We start from the raw sequence: 22,860 nt of genomic DNA on the forward strand, positions 1-22,860 counted from the left end.
CTCGACCGCCAATAATACATGGCAGTTTGAGTACATAGAATAAAATGGATTATCTTAAGAAATTGATCAACCACCAGCATAATTGAATCGTGCTAGGTGCTATGCCTAGGTAAAGGTAGCCCAAAAACAATACTCACATGATCACAATAGTTGCAATTGGGAAGTCACTATCTTGTGATTGGCCCGTAGCTAACTGATGAGTGTGACACCTATTGCTCGTTTGTCCAACATCCCTCCATATACTAGGCCTATAACATTTGTCTTCCAAGAAGAGAACAACTTTATCTTGCCTAAGATGGATTATACCCCTTTCATGTAGCTCTTGGATTAGAAAAATTCCATCTTCCCCATATTTGATTCACAACGAGTTTGAAAAATATTCTGTGAATAAACACCTTTAATAGCATCAGATTCAATTACCTCAACCAATAAAGTATTAAATCATTTTACAACTCAATGCATTTGCAACATGGTTTTGTGAACTATCCTCATGCTTAAGGACAAAACTATAAGCTACAATGCTTGCACCACAACATAAAATTCCACATTAATACAATTTCCTTGTGTCGTTAACTTCTTGCTTAAAATGAAATAGGTTTACTCCGTTGGCTAAGATTCTACCAAACTGACTTGAGAAACATCATATTCCACTTCAAGTGCTAGGCTGAAATCCTCTCCCTTGCAGGCAGGAAATGGAGATCTCTACATCATAATCAATGATTGTGAAAGAGCCACATTAATACATCAGTATTTTAAAACTCATAATGACGTGGCAATTTATAAACTCTGAATTTTGAATTTTGATGATGTTCCACAAAATAGACCTAGGTGGTGGCCTCTCTTCTTCCTCATGGAATGAGTTTATCTCTACTTGTTTGGACATTGAAGCCTGTATATCATATACTAAACTAAATCGTAGCTCCTTTTGCAAGTTTTTACACTTCCCATGCAAGGGCTACCACTTGTTGGGTCAAATCTACTAAAAAGTGTTAATTTTTGTCAAGCTTCCCTCTCCTTGCCTTGAAGTATAAAACCAGTTTCTAAGGACTTGAAACTTACTTTAATGTAAAAAAGCAACAAAGAGAGAAAAATAGAAAACATAAACACTGTAGAGTATTGAGAAAAAGACTTGACAATTCACTGAAGCAAGCATCAATAGCAGTAGATGAACAAAAATCCCGAAGTGGCTATTTTTTTGACAATCTCTATACATATTAACAATTGAGTACCAAATCCTTATTTTGTCACCCTTATGAATACTATTAAATCCATGACTACAGTTACAAAATCCTTTTCCGTTAATCCTATATGGTAAAAGCATAATAAAACACTTAAATAATCAAACAAAACTCTAATGCTCTCTAAGATTAAGAATAAGACAAATAAATTGGTCACTTCGTTTGGTCCTGGAACTCCTCTTTTAACTCCGGTGTTGCTAAACTTTTATTAGATTCTTCTCCTGAGCTGTATCACATAAGTAAACATACATAACAACATTAATCACATTCTAGCTCAAACAGATCCATATTTGGAAATATAAGTTTATATACATAAGTTTGCACCACAATTTAATTTCAATAAAAAAATGCCTTAACTACCAAAACATTTTCTAAATTAACCTAAATTCATTTCAATTGCAAAAAAATCGTTAGTTACCAAATATGAGATCATGCCTTGCACATAAAATTAAATTTACACAATGTCTAGGACTCTAGCATATACACAAATTTCCTAACTCATCCTAGCAACTAAAATTTAACATACTTAACATAAAATCTAAGAACAATTTATGCACTTACATATTATAGCATGTGAACTTATAAAAAAAAATGAAGTTTTAGGGTGTGAAAACCTTACTCAAAGCAAGTCTTTATTAATAGAGATGAAAAGAGTACAAAGAGCTTACAAGCTTGCACTCATCAACAACACCCTCAACGTTGGTGATGGCACTTTTTATCATTTGTATAGTTACTAGTAACAGTCAAACCATTCGAACTTACGTTCACCTAGTTTATTTTTATATTGCTATTTCTTGTTTAATGGTGAAGACTTGGCCTAATAACCTTGAGGTTATGGGTTCAAGTCTTAGGACCATCACTTTGTGCATTATGCCAAAGATTTGGTCTGTACTCAATCTTTCCCCTTCCAAACACACATTAATGTGTACTAATTGGGCGTTGTTTTTTTCTTCTTGTTTATTACATTTTTGTCTTATTTATCTCAAATTCTCAGTTTTGTTATGTGTGTGTGTGTGTGGTAAGTGAGCAATTTTATTACCAAAAAAGAAAGATGTAATGAGGCTTGGAACATGACCCTAAGTGTCCGTAAAAAATAAACCTTCAAGCAACACAACTATTAGGAAACATAAAAACAAGATCTAACCAAACAAAGAAAGTAAAACCCTCACAGCTCGAGAGACTAGGCCAAAGCACAAAAACCAAAATATAAACAAACAAACAGCACCCATCCAAAACACTTCTCCTCACAACCCAGAGGCTCAGTAGTAGGCATATATAACTCAAGAACTATACAATAAACAAATAGAACCATTAGCTCGTGTCTCGTTATACCAATTAGAGTGTGAACTCTTTATAGAAGGCTTTGGGCATGAGTTCCTTTCCCTTGCAATTTGTTTGGTTGAGTTTCAATAATCTGCTTTTGAAATTTTTTAAAAAAATTACAAATTAGTTTGACAAAAAAAAAAAAAAAAAAACTAACTAATTTATTTTTGAATTTTCTAAATTATTTTCGTCCCCAAAAAAAAACTATATGAAAATAATGATTTTTTTTTTCTTTCACCAAACTAGGTTTTGTAAATTTTCAAAAATAGATTTTGAAAACTCAACCAAACATTAGAATTTGAATTTCTCTTTAAGTTTCCTTTTGTTCTCATCTCTAAAAGGAGTGGCATCCATAATCCTTTTAGTTCATCCTTCGCTTCTTTTTTTATTTTTTATTAGCAATAAAATGAGTGTTTTGAGGCTAGAGGGCCATCCATCTCTTCCTGAAGCTTGTATTCTGTAGTTCTTGTATGCTAAATAAAATCCTGTATTTGAATTCTCCTCAGGGATCTTGTTTTCTTCTTTGTGATTGTAGTTCCTTCTGCGGCTGCTTATTTTGGATTAGAGTAGTGGAAGCTTTAACATTTGTTTTTCTAGTTTTTCCAACTTCAAGTTATAATCCATTACCTTTTTCTACTCTTGGACTTAACACAAAAATAGTATGCTCTGTGACTGTGGCTATTTGTGGAATGCGGGTCCAACTTGAATCCATTGGTTTGTCGCATTTTTTGGTGGCTTTCAGGGGTACTAGGACGTGGTTGTGGTGCGACGACGGAGCTTCAAGGTAGGACAGATGATTGACGTTGGTCGCCGTTGGGAGGAGTGTCGTTACTTTTAGGGGAACAGGTCATGGATCTTTGTCTGGCAGTAAAGGATGTAGCGACTATTCCTACTAGGCTTGCTGGCAATTCTCTTGGTAGGGTGATGGAGGATGAGGGTGCTCGTCAGGAGAAGTTTGTGCAGAGTACTTGGGGGCCGACAATCTCTGCAGATGTTGCAGTGGGTGTGGGGCAGAGTTCTTCACCTGTGAGTACTTGGGCTATGGTTCCGATGCAGGAGGGACCAGTGGATATTTGTAGTGGACCACCGAGGGTGCCGGAAATGTGGGAGGATCTGGTGGATAAGTTAGTTGATGGTGTGGAAAATTCTGGTGATGAAGACGCTATTTCTCTTTCGTTTCCTCAACCGCTTGCCGTTTCACCTGCAGGCTTGGGTGGTGATGGGCAGGGGTTAGTGGTAGGGGACGGTATTGGGGTTTCGGAGCCTTCACCTGGAGAGGTTTTAGATTGGGTTTTGGGAGGAATTAGTGAGGTTAGTTGTTTCATTTGAGGGGCATGAGACTGAGGCAATGCACTTATTTTCAGCAATAGAGATGTCTTGGTGTAGTGGGGTTCCAGCAGCGGAGGTGGTTAGGCCTGGGGTCCAACGGCAAAGGGGGGATAGAGAGCTACGAAATTTGGAGTGTTCTATTAACTATGATACGTGTTCAGGGGATCACCAGAAGATAGTCAGGCGGGGGAGGGACAAACAGTTATTTTTGAAATGAGATTGAAGGTGTTATCTTGGAATGTGGGTGGTTTGAATAATCGGCGGAAGCGTGTGGCGGTGGGGGCATTGTTGCGAAGTGTGAAAGCAGATGTGGTTTGTATTCAAAAACTAAGATAAAGTATGTGGATGAGGAGGTTGTTAAGGAGATTTGGGATGGTCGGTGTATTCAGTGGGTGTTCCTTCTGGCTTTGGGTATGGCAGGGGGGATTCTTGTTTGTTGGGACACTAAGATGGTGGTGAGAGAGGAGGCAGAGGTTGGGGCTTTTTCACTATCTTGTTTGTTCAGATGTGTGGAGGATGGTTATCGATGGGTGTTCACAGAGGTGTATGGTCCAGCTTAATGTATGGAGCAGCGTCTGTTTCTGGAGGAGTTAGAAAGAGTTGCTTTTCGATGGGAGTTGCCATAGTGTGTAGGGGGTGACTTCAATATGGTGCGGTGACCGGGGGAAAGGTCGGGAGGGGGTCATTTGACGAGCGTCATGCACGCATTTTTGAATTTCTCTAATGAGCTTCATTTGGTGGATTTGCCTTTATAGGGGGGATTACACGTGGTCTCGGGGCCGCATGTCTTCTCGGATTGATCATTTTTTGGTGTTAGGAGCTTGAGAGGAGCATTTTTCAGGGGCAGTTCAGCGGCGTCTGTCTAGGCTGGTGTCAGACCATTGGCCTATTCTATTGGATGGTGGGGGTATTCGGAGGGGCCCCTCGCCCTTTCATTTTGAGAATATGTGGCTTAGTTCTGATGGGTTTGTAGATAGGGTGAGGCAATGGTGGGAGAGTTATGTTGTGTTTGGCTCTCCGAGTCATCGGCTGGCTCTAAAGCTAAAATTGCTGAAGGCAGATTTGAAACTCTGGAATAAGGAGGATTTTGGTCATTTGGATGGGCAGAAGGAGGAGGTGTTGGCTCAATTGCAAATATTGGATTGTGTGAAAACTGGTGTGGGTTTGACTAATGAGCAGGGGGTTCAGAAGGAGCGCTTGCGGGCTAATTATGTTCGGATTGCTCAAATGGAAGAGGTCAGTTTTAGGCAAAAATCGCAGTGTTTGTGGTTGAAGGCAGGGGATCACAATACAAACTTTTTTCATCGGATGGCCAATGCACATCGGAGAGTGAATCAGATTGGGAAGATTAAGGTGGATGGGGTGGAATTGGCAGCTGAGGAGGAGGTTTGGGTGGGAATTGTCAACTTTTATGAGCATTTATTTAGGAAGTAGGAAGAGGGTTGGTGCCCGGGAGATGATGGAGTGGTGTTTAGTGGGATCTCCAATTCTGATGGGCTAGAACAACCGTTTTCTAAAACGGAGGTGGTGGGTGCTTTGCAGGGGATAAGTGGCGATAAGGCTCTAGGCCCATATGGTTTCACTATGGCTTTTTTCTAGCATTGTTGGGACGTTATAAAAGGGGATGTGATGGCGGTACTGGAGCAATTTTATCAGACAGGGTAGTTTAAGGAGAGTCACAATGCGACTTTTGTTGCTTTGATCCCTAAGGTGGGAGGGGCTGAGGATATTTGCCAGTTTCGATCGATTAGTTTGTTGGGAAGTGTGTGTAAGCTTCTAGCAAAGGTTCTGGCCAATCAGCTTCGGTTGCAAGTGGGGGATGTGGTGTCAGAATCACAGAACGCTTTTATGGGTGGCCGCCAAATTCTGGATGCAGTGTTAGTGGCTAATGAGTGTGTTGACTCTTGTTTGCGAGCAGGACAGTCAAGTGTGATTTGTAAGTTAGATATTGAGAAGGCCTACGATAATGTCAATTGGGATTTCTTGATGTCTGTTATGGAACAGATGGGTTTTGGGGAAAGGTGGTAGCAGTGGATTTGGTCTTGCATTTTGACGGTCTAACTATTTATTTTGGTGAATGGGACACCGGCGGGTTATTTCCAAACGTTTCGGGGTTTGCGGCAGGGAGATCCTTTGTCTCCTTTGTTGTTCATTCTTGTCATGGAAGCATTGAGTCGGTTGTTGTCTCGAGCGGTGCAATGTGGTTTGCTGGCAAGTTTTTCAGTAGGGGATGGGGTTTGTGTTTCTCACCTTTTATATGCTGATGATGCTTTGATTTTTTGTGGGGCGAATTCAGAGCAATTAGGGCATTTGCGCTGTGTCTTGCTATGTTTTGAGGCGGTCTCGGGTCTGAAGGTGAATTTGGCCAAGTCGGATTTAATTCCGGTAGGGGAGGTTGACCATATCTTGAGTTTGGCAGCCATTTTGGGTTGTAAGGTGTCTCATTTGCCGGTATCTTATTTGGGTTTGCCTTTGGGGGCTCCTTATAAGGTGAAAGGGGTATGGGATGGGGTGTTAGAGAGGGTGCAGCGTCGTTTGGCTGGATGGAAGAGACAATATTTGTCGAAGGGTGGCAGGTTGACTTTGGTGAAGAGTGTTTTGAGTAGTGTTCCGACTTGTTTTATGTCAGTCCATGTCATTCCAGTGTCCATGGCTTGTCGTTTGGAGAAGCTGCAGCGTGATTTTCTGTGGGGCAACGATGGTGGGGAGTTTTGATATCACCTTCTTAGGTGGGAGCAAATTTGTTGCCCTAAGGAAGAGGGGGGTTGGGGGGAGGAGATTGTGTAACTTTAATTTGGCTTTGTTGGGAAAGTGAATGTGGAGGTTTTCCAATGATCGGGATTAGTTATGGCGGAGGGTGGTGGCATCCAAATATGGGTTAGGGAGGGGTGATTGGTGTATCAGGGAGGTGGGGCGTTCTCATGGATGTGGGTTGTGGAAAGGTATTTGGTTGGGTAGGGTTGGGTTTTGGGATCACATCCACTTTCGCGTGGGTAATGGTATGCGTGTGCGGTTTTGGAAAGATCCGTGGTGTGGGGAGGTTACCTAACAGGAGCGTTTTCCTTTGATTTTTCTGTTGGCGGTGGATCCTAATGTGATGGTGGCTTCATATTTTTGTGGTGGCGGTGAGGCGTTGGTTTGGGATATCGTGCTTCGTCGTCAGACTTAGGATTGGGAGGTTGGGCAGTTGGTGGATTTGTTGGCCTTTTTGTATGGGGTTAGGATCGGCCATGAGGAGGAGAATGTTTTGGTTTGGATGGCTCCTCGTGCGAAGGGTGTTTTTTCCGTCTCGTCATTTTATGGGGATTTGTGTGGCGAGGGTGGGAGGTCTTTCTGTTCGCGTCATGTGTGGGTTTTTGGGGTTCCGTCAAAGGTGGCTTTCTTTGTGTGGACGGCAGCATTTGGTAGAATTTTGACTATGGATAATCTGATTCGTCGACATCATATTTTGGCAAATTGGTGCTGCATGTGTTGTACGGATGCGGAGACAGTGGATCATTTGCTTATTCACTGCCCACTTGCTTCTCGTTTGTGGGCGCTTGTTTTTTCTATATTTGGCGTGGTGTGGGTGCAACCAAAGCAAGTTCTGGATGTGCTTTGTTGTTGGGGGGGTGATCGAGTTTGGAAGCGCCAGAGGAGAGCATGGGCGTTAGCTCTTTTATGTTTGACATAGCTGCTTTGGTTGGAACGGAATCGTCGGGTTTTCTAGGGGAGATCTCAGTCGATTGTTCAGTTACAGTCTCGGTTATGTGGTGTTTTGTACAGTTGGGTGTCGGGTCGGGTCGGATCGATCCTAATTTATTTGCTGCTTTAGACTTTGTGGATGATTTAGTTGGTTAGGTCCCTATTTGTGGGGTTGGTTTCTGTATTCTTTCAGCATCTTCTTGATGCTTTCTTAATAAAACTTTATGTATCAAAAAAGAAATACTCACATCTTTCCTCTATTTTTTTTCCTTTATGCTGTGTTTGGTTGGTGGATTTGGGGAGTGATTTGGAAAGGGAAAGGGAAAGGAAAAGGTGTGTGAAATTAGTTGAAATGTAAGTATATTTTATTCACATTTCACCTACCTTTTCCCTTTCTCTTTTCATTTCCAAATCCCTTTCCAAGTCCCACAACCAAACACAGCGTTACTCTTCATCTTAACCCCTGGAGTCTCATTTGGAACACATGCTGATAACACAAAAAATATTTGATGAAGTTGGATAAGTGGACGTAGAGGTCACCTCTAGCTTTTTCTTTGGGCAAGCATGCATGGCATCCTTACCATTTCTCTTTTTGGCTTTTCACCCATTCACTGGGTTTTGTTTCCCCTTTATCTTTTTTAACTAACCATTCTTGTTTGGTTGAGGAACTAGAAACCATGAGCTTTGGTTAATGACTAAAAGCCTTGCACTCATCATATTTTTGGGGTTTCCTTAACACTTCAACTCTAATTTCATAAGGGTCCTCATAACCTAAATTAAGTATGAAGGAATTTGGAATCTCCTTATTTGCTTAAATTTCAATACACTCGCTTTGGAAAAATAAGCCTACAATGGGATTGACTATACTGCCAATCACATTCGCCACATAGCTAAAACCATCTTGTATCCAAAGCTTAAATGGAACTTCAAAAAACTTCCTGCATATTAGCACACTTGCAAGTTCACTCCTAAATAATTTCATACCAGGGTGACATCTTTTTACAATTGCATACATCTCAACTTTCATAATTCAAGTATGTTTGTCTTACTATATCATGTTAAGTAACTTCTAAACATTTTCTATTATAAGAATTGGCTGGTCTTATAGTTCTTACATTTCACCCATGGCATTGTAATATACAATATCAAATTTCTGTCATTAATGATTTGACTATAGATAACAAAATGGAACCCTTTTAAAATCTATGGGGCTGTGATATTCATTATTTTTAATTAATGTATGCTTTTGTTAAGTTATATTTCATCTATTTGATCATAGTCGTATATATTCAAAACCTCTTACCCTAAAGTTGTTCTCTACTCTTAAAACATTTATTCTACTATAATTTCGTTGATCAATACTTTTAACAATTAACATATCTCATGTAATCTTGTCTTCAACATGTCTAGCCACTTCATTCATTAATTGCAAAGAAAACATTCAATAAGCTTGTAACAGTTTCATTTAACCCAAAGATTCACATGCTTGGAGAGTGAACTTTTAGTTGCAATGTATGTATATATATTACACAGATATCTACAGCATACCCATTTATGTACATTGTATTTACTTATGAAAAAGGTAGTGACTTACAAACAGAATTTATAACTAGAAATTCACTAGTAGAACATGGCATGTTAGTTTCTAATTATTTCATAACAAATATCCATCATCATTGTTATTATTTTCGGAAGTAATAGTGCCGTGTCATTCTATTTAGAAATTCTTTTTATGAAGCATTTCCAGTGAAATAAATCACTGTATTTGCTTTGCCCCACTACCGTGTTGTACAAGACTTATTTGACACATTCCAACATCTTTGAAAATATGAAACATATAGTCACTTCTAGAAAAACACCTAGATGTTATATCCATATGTTTTCCTGAATACTTCACTCACCTTCTGCGAAGTCCAAGTGATTAAACTCTTGATATTGGATTATAGAATTCCATTGGTTAGTGTTGAAGTTGTTACCTTCAGACTGGTTTGTAATACATAAATTCGATTCAGTTCTGTTGTCGCTCCATTGATCATCTCTGTCAGTTACCTTCTTCTTGGGTTAGATGAAATTCTCATACTGAGTTCCTTCAGTGGGCTATTTTCTCTTATGTCCATTGATCGAACTGTTGAAAGGTGGGACTGAGTATTGTGAATAGTTTATGTCAGAATAGCCTTCACAGACTGAAGTAGAGGTTTTGCTAGCTTCAAAGCTTATACTAGAAACTGTGTCCATGGAAGACCCAATGATTAATGGTAACACCAGGCAATCTCTGTACAGAAATTCTCTGATCATTTCAAGTTTGGCATTTGTACTTGTAGAGCATGGTTCTTCACAAAATGGTTCATTTCTATAACCAAATTGATCTTCCAAACTGCTCTTGATACTATTTTTCTGCCAAAGTCGGCAGAGTACCCAATCATCCAACTGTTAAGAAGAAAAGCATTTCGATCAATCTCTACTTAGTGTAAAAAAAATAGAAAAATTATCAATATTCTTGTGCTGGTATTGAGTTAATATATGAAATGTGTACTGTGTTTGCATGTGTTGTTGGAAACTCATGAGAAGAGGAGCTGCTTAGTACTTGTCGTAGACTATGCCAATGCTAGAAGTGGCATGAAAGGTTAAGCCCTTATGTTGGATCCAATGATTCATAAGAACATCCGCTTCTTGTTAACACTCCATTTGTTTGCGCTAGTGTTTGGCATAACGGGAAACGAAAGTCAACGGAAAATGTTTCCATGGTCAACAAAAAACAAGCCTATTTGGGCGGAAAATGTTTTCCGGACTAATGTCGTACTGATGGCACCGCACTACCACCGCTACCATCACCTTCACCACCACCATCACCACTGCCAGCCACCACCGCCGCCCCACCACCACCACTAATACAATCATCAGTACATTAGTTTCATGGATGCAGCCAAACATAGGAAAGTATTTTCTCTGAAAGTTTTTCGCTGAAGCAAATGGAACATAAATTAAAGCTAGATATCATGCAAAATAACTTACCCTTATGCATCCTTTTCGCTTGGAAGTCAACATCGTTGCTTTGGGCAATCTGTACTCCTGCATGTTCCAGTCCGTCTTGATTCCTCTTAGAGGGGGTCCTCTATAGAGCACCAGAGCTTTTTTCACTCCAATTATCCTTGTTCCACATGAACTGAGAATTGGTTTATCAGTTCTCGTAGCCTTCCAATAACCTGAAACTGTCATCCTATTAGGCCTCACTCTGGTGGGGTACTTCTTATCCCTTGGGGTGAAGAAGTACCATTCCTCCTCGCCAAACAAAGCTTTCCCTGTTTAAAAGAGGGAAAAAAAAATTCTTTTTCGCTTAGTAAGTTTGACCATCAAAATAATAAATGGAGATTTCAAGAACAAAGTGTTGGGTGCAACAACACAGACTTGGTAGCTCCCAAGGGTTGCACTTGTAGAGATCTACTTTAGCAATAATAGCTACTGGCAGTGAACTTGCGGTTGCTTTGTTTCTCAAATAGTGCACAATGAGCTCCTCATCAGTTGGGTGGAACCTAAACCTACCGATATTATCGAGTGAGGTCGATGTGAATTAGAGAGCACAGTGTACTGGTTATATATGGTGTACTCTCATGCAGATTAGGGCATTGATGTTGGCTAATAAAATAGGATTAAATCAATTACATGTGGTGGTTCTATAAAATAGAAAGGAAAGCAACCCTTTGTCTTAACTAGTGACTTATTTGGGTGGACAATGATGGGTCTTTGTATATACCATATTTAGAAGTGTGAGATAGTATTGTAGCCTCTTGCTAGAATTATGACCATTATAATTGAAAGGGTAATTTATGTGAATAAATTGGGCCGCGCTAGGCCCATTGGGCTAAGCTTCGGGGTTTTTTGGCTGGCGTCTGGATAGCTTGGTCTTAGACCATTTACACACTGAGCTAGCTAGTAGAAGGAAACTAGGGCTCTGACCTAGCTATGCAATGCTGAAGCTTGTAGTAGGTTGAGGTGCAAGAAGGAAGACGGACCGAGCTAAAGATAGTTCTGCAGGACGCAAACCTACAGAGAGGTTTGCTTCGGTGCTGCCTAAAGCATTGAGAAGGTGTTGGCTTGCTAAAGGGGTTGAACCCTTCTCGTTTGATTGGCAGTAAATAGGGTGGTACCAGTTAGGCATTATTCTTGGGAGTGTGATTCCTAGGAAGACTTTTACAAGGAGAGTTGGAGTCCTACTAGGATTGTGCCAGACAGAATCTATAAAAGCTCATGATAGGACCTATGTACACGTATCACAATTTTAACTCTAAAATACTGAGAGCTTATAGTTTATTTGCTGACTTAGGCATCAGAGAGGTATTCGGCACACACCCGCCAGCTAGCTCATGTTTGTGTTTTCAAGCAGTAAAGCGACAACGTTTGGAGGAGTGCAAACTTGATCAATAGGATTATACGAGAAGATTATTTCGTGCTCTTACAATTGGCGCCATCTGTGGGAAATACACGAAGAACAAACCTTTTCATTAAAGTTTCTTCTTCCACTAAGTTCAATGGCGCACACATTCTGCCATTAATGGACAAACCCCGAGATGGGGTGAAAGATGCGAAGGTCTACCTTTTGTCCCGTCCATGGCAGAATTGGATCCCCAACAATGGAGCTCAAGGAAAGACACGCGAGATAAACGGGGCTCAAGTCTGTGTCGCTCTCAAAGCCTTGACAGACAGAGGCGAAGGATGGATTCCCAGGTTCTGGAGGATTGCGTGAGGGAGTAGGACGAGTTGATAGGGAGGATGGCGGCTAACATGGAGACTATGAAGCGCCAAATAAAAGACAAAGGGGCGGCGGAAGAAGAGGTGGGCAAAAGCAAGGGTGCACTCTTGCCACTCAGAAGATAATGACAGGCAAGTCACACCGTCTCACACGAAGAGTAGAAGCTTAAGGACAGGCGATACACAATCAAGGACTTCCAGGACTTGCTACTCTAGGTCTGAGAGAATGAGGACTGAAAGGTCCTACACAGAAGGAAGCAGTTATCGGTCCTCATATTCACACCAAATGACATCTAGGCACACGGAGTTGCCTAGGTTGGCAGACCTGCGGACAGTGCTTGAGGAAAGGGCTCTGTGATAACCCTGTTCCGTAATTAGCTAATTGGTCCTTATTATGAATTTGATTATGTGCCTGATATGATTTTGTGTGCCAATTATGTGAATATATGTAGTTTTGAATTTTTATCTGTTCACCGTAGGAATATCTGTTTGATTGTCTGCTTTGGAAATTAAATTGAAGGTCCTATCGGCCACCAAAATCGAAATTGGTCGCACCATTGTAATTGGCATAATTTTTAGAGCCTACGGTGAAATTTAATTGGAAATTGACTCGGATCAAAATAATTAGACTCAGAATGATTAATTAAGTGCCCAATTATTAATATTAAAATAATGTGTTGAGTGGGAGCTTATAAGGGACCTTTATACACTCAATTCTTCCTTTCATTTCATTTTGGCTGATCTAACTCTAAGACAAGGAGAGAGGGTCGGCTTAGAGAGAGAAGGAGCTCAAAATTGAAGTTTGATCTTGAAGCTTGAATAATTTGAAGCTACACTCAAGAATTAAGCCTAAGTTTGAAAGATTGAGCTCCTAGGTAAGGAATTCATGAGTTTAATGTTGTAAATTGTGAATTCAAGTTTGAATAACAGTCAAGAGTAAGAATTGAAATGAAATTGAGTTAATCATGTTGAATTGAAGGTTAATGTATGCATGCATGTATGTAATTGCTTTGAATTTGCATATTTGAGCACCAGATGTATGATCCATGTAAGTTTTAGTTGAAGATCATGTTCTTGACCATCTCTTCATCACATAAGTTGAGAATGAGGGTTATATGTCGCATACATGTACCATTCGTGGGAGTGGAAGTATTGAATGCTTGAATTTGGTATGTTGGAAATGAGTTTGAAATAAATTGCGACATGCATGTGTTTGATTCATGAAATTGGGCTTCATAATGATGTAATTTGGTGTTTGTATCATGTTAGCACAAGTATATTTTAAGTTTGAGCTATAATATGCATGAAATGTTGGTTTGGATGTTGAATGTGAGCTCGAGAACATTGCTAGAAAATCGAGAAATTTTGGTGTCCGCTCGAGCGAGGAAACCACCGCTCGAGCGTGAAATACGGGCTCCCAGCATATTTTTGCAAACATGACTCCCACTCGAGCGGGGGAGTTCACGCTCGAGCTGGGAGCCATGTAGAGAGGCCTTCCGCTCGAGCGCTAGAATGCACGCCCGAGCGCAAATATGACATATCCAGTACTTTTGCAGACCTCATGGGTCCGCTCAAGCGGGGAAGTCCACGATCGAGTGGGGACCCTGTTTTCTAAAATTTTGAAAAGGCATTCTGTGTTTCGTTTTCTGTTTCCTTTCACTTCTAAGTACTCTTAGGCATACATTGAGCATTGTAAATGAGTTAGAAGGATAAGAATTAAGCCTAAAGGGGAATATGTGAATTAAGAACGGATTCAATCGGTTGTGACCCATATGTGTTATGTGATGTGTAGGGTCAAGCTCCAGGCCAAATTAACCAGCCGATCACTGTGAGTAGTATATCTTAATAAAGATATCTGAAATATGTCGTTTGTCCAATTGCTTACCTTCTTATAAGTTTGATAATTTGAATTATGGACAAATGTTTGCTATGCCTTAAGTTTGACATGAAAGTTTGAATGGGTCGAAGGCCAGTTCGACATGAAAAGTTTGAATGGGCCAAAGGCCAGTTTGACATGAAAGTTTGAATGGGCCGAAGGCCAGTTTGACATGAAAAGTTTGAATAGGCCAAAGGCCAATTTGACATGAAAGTTTGAATGGGCCGAAGGCCAGTCTGACATGAATGAATGAATGGGCCAGAGGCCAGTATGATCTGAATGAAAGAATGAATGGGCCGAAGGCCAATCTGACATGAATGAAAGACAAATGGGCTAAAGGCCGGTTTGACATGAATGGATTGGGCCCAAGGCCGTCCGATGTGTTTGGAACCACAGTCACTTGATCTCTATCTATTTATATGCTAGATAGAAATATGAATTGGGCCTAAGGCCGTCTGAAATTGCGCGGCCCCCAAAGCAGGATGCCCAGCGGCATTGCAAGCCATTCAGGCTTGAGGAGAGGGAAGAAGGAACATACCACAGCACTGCCAGGAAGGACTCACCCAAAAGTAGAGTCTTAAGATAGTCAGACAGTGAAGATTAAAGCCTAACGGCAGACATTAACCTGGATGAAGGCATTGGCAACACCCTTGATCCCAAGACATCATCAGACCCTTCCGCTTGCTGGAAGCTATTCGTCGGAGAGATGTGGAAACTCTTCGTAGATGGAGCATCCAATAGGCACGGTGCAAGACTGGGCATAGTCCCCATCTCACCGGATGGCCTAACAATTGAATAAGCAGTCAACCTTGGCTTTCCAGCATCCAACAACAAGGCGGAGTATAAGACATTACTAGTAGGTTTGAAATCGGCACTTCGTATGAAGGCCACCGAGCTGATGGTGTATAGTGACTCCCAGGTGGTAGTTAACCAGACGTCAGGCAACTATGAGGCAAAGGATAATAGGATGGCTAAGTATCAAGACTTGGTTAGAAAGGAGATCATGGAGTTTGAAGTAGTCCGGATAAAGAAAATCGACCGGGAGGAAAATATTAAACTAGATGAGCTGGCCGGTTTTACGTCAATGGCAGATACATCTATCCCACACCCATTGCTGATTGACTTCCTACCCAGACCAAGTATTGAAGAACCCGAAGCAACCGAAGCATGTTATGCCGAGCTAGGCCCTTCTTGGATGGACCCCATCATACTATTTTTAAAAGATGGCATCTTACCTAAAGAAAAGAAAGAAGCCAACAAAATTCGAGCAAAGTCACAGCGATTTTGGCACTTCCCATCACTAGCATTGTACAAAAATTCCTTCACAGGACCTTACTTGAAGTGTGTCCATCCCAGCAAGGTCGAGGCATTTTTGTTTGAAATACACGAAAGCGTTTGCGGAAGCCACCAAGGGGGAAGGTCACTGGCTTACCGAGCAATTTCACAAGGGTATTGGTGGTCATATATGCAAGAAAATTCACAGAAATATGTCAAGAAGTGCGAGAAATGTCAAAAGTTCGCACACCAAATACATCAACCAGCTAGAGAGCTTCTACTATTGACCAACCCGTGGCCCTTTGCAATATAGGGGCCTGGATATAGTAGGACCACTCCCAGCTATGCCCGACAACAGAAAGTTCTTTCTCGCAGCAACAGACTATTTCACAAAGTGGGTGGAGGCAGAAGCACTCGCATCCATAAAAGAAAAAGACGTCAAGAAATTTGTCTGGTAGAACATCATAACCCGGTTCGGCATACCCAAGGCTTTAATATCCGACAACGGCACTTAGTTTGATGGCAAAATCTTTAGGGGCTTTTGTAAAGAATACAAGATAGAATTCTACAACTCTACACCGGCGTACCCCCAAGCTAATGGCCAGGCTGAGGCTTTCAACAAAGTAGTCTTAGACGGTCTGAAGAAGAGATTGGAAAGAGCAAAAGGCAAGTGGGTTGAGGAACTTCCCCATGTCTTATGGGCCTACCGTACCACACCTCGGCAATCAACTGGTGAAACACTCTTTTCATTAGCCTATGGTATGGAGGCAGTAATCCCACTAGAAGTGGGCCTCCCTACTATTAGAAGCGAAAATTTTGATCCAAACTTGAATGGGGAAGCCATAACCCTGGAACTCAACCTTGCAGAAGAAAGAAGAGAAAGGGCATTAGTACACATTGCCTCATACCAACAAGAGTTATCCAGGAAATATAACAAAACAGTGTACCCAAGGCAATTCAAGATTGGAGATTGGATACTGCGCAAAGTAATGGGCAACACTTTGGTACCTAGAGATGGCAAGTTAGGACCTAACTGGGAAGGACCATACAAAGTGATTGGTTTAGCAGGAAAAAGGGCATATCACTTGGAAGATATGGACAGCAAAGCTATTCCCAGGCCATGGAACATGGTCAATCTCAAACTATTTTATTTTTAGCTTTTTCTTAAAATATTTGTAAATTTTTCTTTTTTTTCAAATAAATAAGCAATTTTTTCCTGTACAATTCTTTCTGCTATAGAAGTTGTTCATAATTATTACCAATTGGGGGCAATCAAGAAAGTTGGCAGATTTGACCAACACTAGTTCTCTTTTTCAGCCGAGATAAGGATCCAGGCTAAAGAAGGTTGGCAGGTTTGACCAACACTTTTTCATTCTTCAACCGAGATAAGGATCTAGGCTGAAGAATGTTGGCAGGTTTGACCAACACTTTTCATTCTTCAGCCGAAATAAGGATCTAGGCTAACGAAGGTTGGCAGGCTTGACCAACACTTTTTTTCTTCAGTCGAGATGAGGATCTAGGCTGAAGAAGGTTGGCAGGCTTGATCAACACTTTCCATTCTTCAGCCGAGATAAGGATCTAGGCTAAAGAAGGTTGGCAGGTTTAACCAACACTTTTTATTCTTCAGCCGAGATAAGGATTTAGGCTAAAGAAGGTTGGCGGGTTTAACCAACACTTTTTTTTCCTTCTTCAGCCAAGATAAGGATCTAGGCTGACGAAGGTTGGCAAATTTGACCAACAATTTTTTTCTTCTTCAATCGAGATAAGGATCTAGGCTGAAGAAGGTTGGCAGGTTTGACCAACACTTTTTTTTTCTTCAGCCGAGATAAGGATCTAAGCAGAAGAAGGTTGGCAGGTTTGACCAACACTTATCTAAATCCCGAAGTCGTTGTCCAGCCAAGATGCTTATCTCAGCCAAAAAAAGTGGGCAGGATAAGGGAAGGCTGAGCTAAATTAGGCCAGTTAGGCTTGTAAAAAAGTTAGTACACTAAAGGAAAAAGATACAGTGGCCGAACAAAAAGTTGTCAAAAAGCAAACAAAATATTCATTCATTAGAAATCCATTACAAGAGGGGGGCTTGTAGCCCGGTTATATTTTTCGTTGAAAGTGAAGAATAAAAGAAAATCAAGCAAAAAGATCCTCCAAATCGGCATCTAGATCAACCCGGGCTTCGCCACTTAGTAGGCTGGTTCCAGTGGGTACTTCAGGGACTAGGTCAGTTATAGGCACCCCTTCAACCGAACTTGGCATTGGTTGGCTGAGAGGATCCACCCGAGCTAGCAGAAAAGGCTGGAGACTGGGGTTAGTGTTCTCAGGAGGGGCATTATTCGGTTCAAGGGATTCTTCCTCCTCCCCCTCTTGAAGAAACTTCTGTTGGACCGCGTTGGCGTAGTCCGTCATATAGCTTGGAATGAAGTGAGGGGGAGGGTTCTGAAAGATCTCGGTGTCTGGCCCCTGACCGAGCTTAACAGCAGCGGCCTTCCATCCGCATTTAAAGAAGATGTCTTTGGCAGTTTCACACTGTAAGACGTAGGTTGCCTCCCTTTCTTTGAAGCCTTGGTCTTCAGCGTCTTCCATCTTCTTCTGCAGCTTGGTGATCTTGGCATTCTTATTTTTTTCCAACTTTGCCAGTTCACGCAGGTAGCCGTTCTTTCTGTCGGCCAGGACTTTTTGTTTGTCGATTTTTGAAGCGTTGACTAGTTCGGTCAGACGCTTGTTTTCAGATTCCAGCTTGGCCAACTTTAGCTGGGCCTTCTTCAGTTCAGCTGCCCTGGCATTCGCATCAGCCACGGCCGACCGAGCGGTCTTGCAGCATTCAAGCACACACTTGTGGGCCACATGGTTTTTCTGCAAGGTCTGTGGATAGGAAATGAAGAGGTTAGGCTAAACCGAGCAAACATATGGTTAATATGGAAACACCTAGGTGGGAGAACTTACAAGCATCATCGATTTGGTCATTGAGTGAATAGCTTTGAGCTCGGTTAGGTGGTCATGATGCTCCATGTCTGGTGGCAGACAGACACTCTTGGAGTGGTTGAAAGCGAGCATGTGTTCCTTGTCAGCAACCACTAAATTCGTGGTGGTTACAGCACAGTTCTTGTAAGTCATTGAGGGTGCCTATTCTGATGGGCTTGCTCAATTGAAGCGCACAGGCTCTGGGCTCGGCAGCGCAGGTTCAGGAAGCGCGGTGTCCTCCTCATCTACCACGCATTGCGGTTCGGTCGATGATGTATGTGCACGTTTACTCAACCAAGTAGTTGGATGGGCAACCACTGTTTCACGTGGTTGACCGGATGGCTGTAGCGCGGTGCAGGAGGTCTGCTCAGTGATAAGTGCTCGCACGGCCCTCCTTTTTGCCATTTCTTGTTCTTCTGTTAGGGGAATTAGGTTGATTTGGGGAAGAGTGGATCGAGTTCGGGGGAAGGCTCAAAGAGGAAGTCGGTTACTCTAGTCTTCCTCTTACTGCTGTAATGGTAGGTCGGTTGTACGTCGAGTAGCTCGGTCCAATTGCGATGTCGATATCGTAGCGCAGCTCAGAGTGCGTCCTGGTTGGCGTAAGTGTAGTTGGACTTAAGTTGGTTCAAATCTGCACAGGCAACAATCACGAGGGTCAGCATGGTAGTTGTTGAAATAGCAAAGAAAACTAAACTGGATTGCTCTTACCAGCTGTTCCTTTATTCCAGTTTATATTATAGCCCGGTATTTGGGCTTCCTGCTCTTCAAAATTGCCTGACACCCAAAGAAAGTTGTCGTCGTTTAAGTCTTTGTCCGGTGTCCTCTTGACTATTTTTTCTCGGCCTCTCCTGACTCTAAGGTAATAAACCCAACCGTCGTCATTCTGGCCAAGCAAGTATTGATGGAACAGCTCGGCCAAACCAAGGTTAAGACCAAGGCGACGATTCAGCTCGGCAATCCTATTGATTATCCTATAAGTATTGGTTGACAATTGAGTGGGGCAAAGCCTAGTTTGTCTAAGGAACTCACAGATCAATGGTGGGATAAGGAACCGAAGTCCCCCCTTAACGATGGACACCATGGTGAAAGGGACGAAGCCTAATTTGCCGCATGATGTGGTATCTAGCTCGGCTAAAGAAAGGTGGACATAGTCTGGAATATGGTAATCTCTTCAAAATTCGGCCATAGCTCCAGAGGAGTTCACTAGAAACTGATATTTTCCCGTTTTTTACTTAAAAAACAAAAATGGCTATATTAAAGTGTTCACGGTGGCCTAGCTCAGCGCTGTTGTGGATTTGGTTGGCTTGGTTAAGCAAAGCCACCCAGGGGCAAAGTTCAAAGGTGTGCCTGGCCAACCTAGTCAGTTCGGTCAAGGGGCAGGTACAACATTGTAGCTTGGTTTGTTGTGTAAGGGATTTCTAGTTCGGTCGGAGGCGAGCCTTAACTCACGCACCAGTTCTTACACCGGTCGCAATATGATTTTGGATCAAGAGCACAATTTTAGACTGGTTCTTTATAGCGATCCCGGGTTTACCCTTGTTGTATAGTGATCCGGACATGTGTCCGTGGATGTTGGTAGTTGTTTATTATCTTGTTTACATCCTTTCTTACTTTGTATTTGAGTTATAGGATGTGTTGGGCGGGTTGGTTACAGGTTGGTTGAGTTTAGAAACCAAAACTAGTTGCCCAGATTTTTGGCCTGTACGCTCGAGCGGGGGTGTTGGAGCTCGAGCGTAGATTACATCCATCCAGTATCTTGTTGTGCAGTGTTGTGAGCTCGAGCGTAGGGTTGGGAGCTCGAGCGGAGGTCTGGTTCTGCGAAAGTGCTGAGCGAGTGCATTCTGCGCTCGAGCGGGAGGTTGGCCGCTCGAGCGTAAGTCTGTGAGTGGCCGCTCGAGCGGGGTGTTTTACGCTCGAGCGGAGACCTGGGTTAAAGTCCCGAAATTGTGACTTTCAAAATCACTTTTTGCTTTCTCTTCTCTCTCTTACTTTTCCAAAATCACCATTGTTGAGCCTCTCACTCTAGATACTACCTTCTCTCTAGGTTTTGATCTAGTAGGAGTGATTTGCTCGCCTTTGGCCTTTACAAAAAAAGTTGTTGATCGTCGAGGGCTTCACTTTAATCTGAAAATCTCGGGTTTTGGAGCACGTTGAGTTTTGTCTTCTTCTCCCTTGGAGCTCCGAATTTGAGGTAGGGATAACCTACTCCTCTCTATGGGTTTTGTCTTTAAATTTTGGTATTTTGAGATGTTGGGCTTGGTTTGGTAATCTTGTAAAGGTTTGGGGCTTTTGTGTAATTTTACAAAGGTTGGGGTTTTATTCATAATAAACCTAGATGCATGTTTGGCATAGAAAAATGGAATGATTGTTGAATCATTGATGAAAATGGGACCTAAGGGTTGAAATGGTAATTACGGAAAATAGCCTAATTACATTGTTTAATTAATTGGGATAATTAATTGGTGAGAAATGAGGAAATGAAATGTTGATTGAATATCCATTTGTGCATTTATTTTCTGTTTTAGAAATAACTGCTTAGGGCTATCGGTGGAGGATAGTCGAGATTGTTGTAGACAATGCATGATGATTAGGTAAACGGAAACTAATCAATGGAATGTGTCATGGAACTTGACGATTGATAGAATACATTAATTGTATGTATTGTGTGATTGTATATAGAACCAATGTGTTTATATACGTTTTGTGTAGAGGAGGAGATAGGGGATGTACTCCGCGGTTTAGGGGAAGATAGGGGATGTACCTCTAAACCGGATAGGTATTGGGAGGAGATAGGGGATGAACTCCGTAGACAGAGCTCATATGCTTGTCTAGAGAAGTGAAGATAGAGCTCATATGCTTATCTTTGTGAAGTGTGGATACAGCTTGTATGCTTATCTGTGGATATTGTTGATATACATATCTGTTGTAGAGTGTGGATATAGCTTGTATGCTTATCTGTGGATATTGTTGATATACATATCTGTTGAGAATGTGGATATAGCTTTTATGCTTATCTGAATGTGAGATATAGTTTTTATACATATCTGTGGAAATGATGATAGAGCTAGCATGCTTATCTGTTGAAAAAGGGAAAATGAAAAGTAATTGGGACTTGTAAGTCGTTGACATAAATATGTAATTTATGTGATTGTATCAGTGTTGACCAACTATCAATTGCTAATGTTTTAGTCATTGTCCATGGTTGGTTTAGTGTATTTCTACTGGGCTGTGGCTCACCCTATATGGGAATATCATTTTCAGTTACAGGAAGCATGCCACCTCCAAGGACATAGCTTGGAAGGCTAGAGGCGGACATAGTGTAGTTGTTTTACTTTTGATGTATTACATGCAACTTCAAGCCAAGGGCTTAATGTGTAAACGAGTTAGTACTCTTTTGATGAAACCAAGTGTTAACTTGGAAAGCTGTAAGCCCGTAGGGCATTTTGTTTTGATGCTAACATGTAATACTTATGTAGTGAAACTCAATGAAATAAAGGATTGTGGTTAGTGTAAATGTAAATGTATGTCTTATTTGATGGGTTTATTGTTATTATTTTGAGGACGTTACAACTTGGTATCAGAGCGTACCGGGTTCGAATACTTTGGGTACGTGGGAAGTGATTAGGATCACAATGGGTTTGTCTCGCTTGATAGAGACGTAGATGTAGTACCATATGCTATGTGTTTATTCGATAACATGCTTACGTGACTATGTGGGTATGGGATTTAATTTCTAGGATGTTGATTGGATCCTTGAGTTTCTGGGAGTCTTGTTGGAAAAGCACTTGATCAACGCTGTTTCTAACCGGAACTCTAGTAACGCCTCGGGACTATCATTATCCGGAAATGAAATTCGTAAGTGCTTATGTGTTTATGTGCTTATGTGGAGTGAATTACAGTTGTCCATGCATTAGGACGTGAGTGTTTAGTTTCGGCACATTTATGAATGTGCTAACGTTCTGTGTGCCTTTATTAGGATGTCAGGACGAGGAAGAGGTGCTAGGCGTGGTAGACCTGCGAGGCAGGAAGTACCGTTACCGGGTGAGATTCCGGCAGTGCAGGAGGGAGTTGGGCAGGCCAATGTGGCCGAGCCAGTAGGTCAGCAGGCTATGGGTGCCTTGGCCAGAGAGATAGCAGGAGCTTTGGGTATTCTTAGAGCTGGGAATCAGGCAGCTGAGACAGGACCTTCCTTCTTGAAGAGGGAGTTCTTCCGGTGTAATCCGGACGAGTTTATCGGGGATCCTAAAGAGCCGCTTAAGGCAGATGAATGGCTCGAACAGACAACGAAGACGTTTGAGATGCTTGGCATCGAGGACGGAGCTCTGAAAGTGACCTTGGCATCCTTCCAGCTGAAGGGAGATGCGGGTCAATGGTGGAAGTACGAGAAAGCTCGTGTTGGTGGTACTTGGGAGGCATTTGTGAATGCTTTTCAGG

The 22,860-nt window shown here is 41.8% G+C and overlaps 1 protein-coding gene across 1 annotated transcript; it reads right to left on the minus strand.

Moving 5' to 3' along the window:
* Positions 1-9,671: 9,671 nt before the first annotated feature.
* On the minus strand, positions 9,672-17,956 carry LOC114285937 (NAC domain-containing protein 1). The gene is made up of 5 exons (XM_082893265.1): positions 17,941-17,956; positions 15,605-15,623; positions 10,980-11,110; positions 10,587-10,873; positions 9,672-10,001 (listed from the first exon to the last, which is right to left on the minus strand). Exons 1-5 carry the CDS (start codon positions 17,954-17,956, stop codon positions 9,672-9,674), a joined length of 783 nt encoding a protein of 260 aa, XP_082749391.1.
* Between the last annotated feature and the right edge of the window lie 4,904 nt (positions 17,957-22,860).

Source organism: Camellia sinensis, chromosome 10, assembly GCF_055761805.1.
Source record: "Camellia sinensis isolate YWXY chromosome 10, ASM5576180v1, whole genome shotgun sequence".
Lineage (NCBI taxonomy): Eukaryota > Viridiplantae > Streptophyta > Magnoliopsida > Ericales > Theaceae > Camellia > Camellia sinensis.

Bases quoted from the DNA above. Each gene is read 5' to 3' on its own strand.
- LOC114285937 (XM_082893265.1), bottom strand. The intron at 10,874-10,979 runs GTCTGTGTTGTT...TCTTTTAAACAG, and splicing joins CAACCCTTGGGAGCTACCAA to GGAAAGCTTTGTTTGGCGAG. The intron at 10,002-10,586 runs GTAAGTTATTTT...TCTTCTTAACAG, and splicing joins AGCGAAAAGGATGCATAAGG to TTGGATGATTGGGTACTCTG.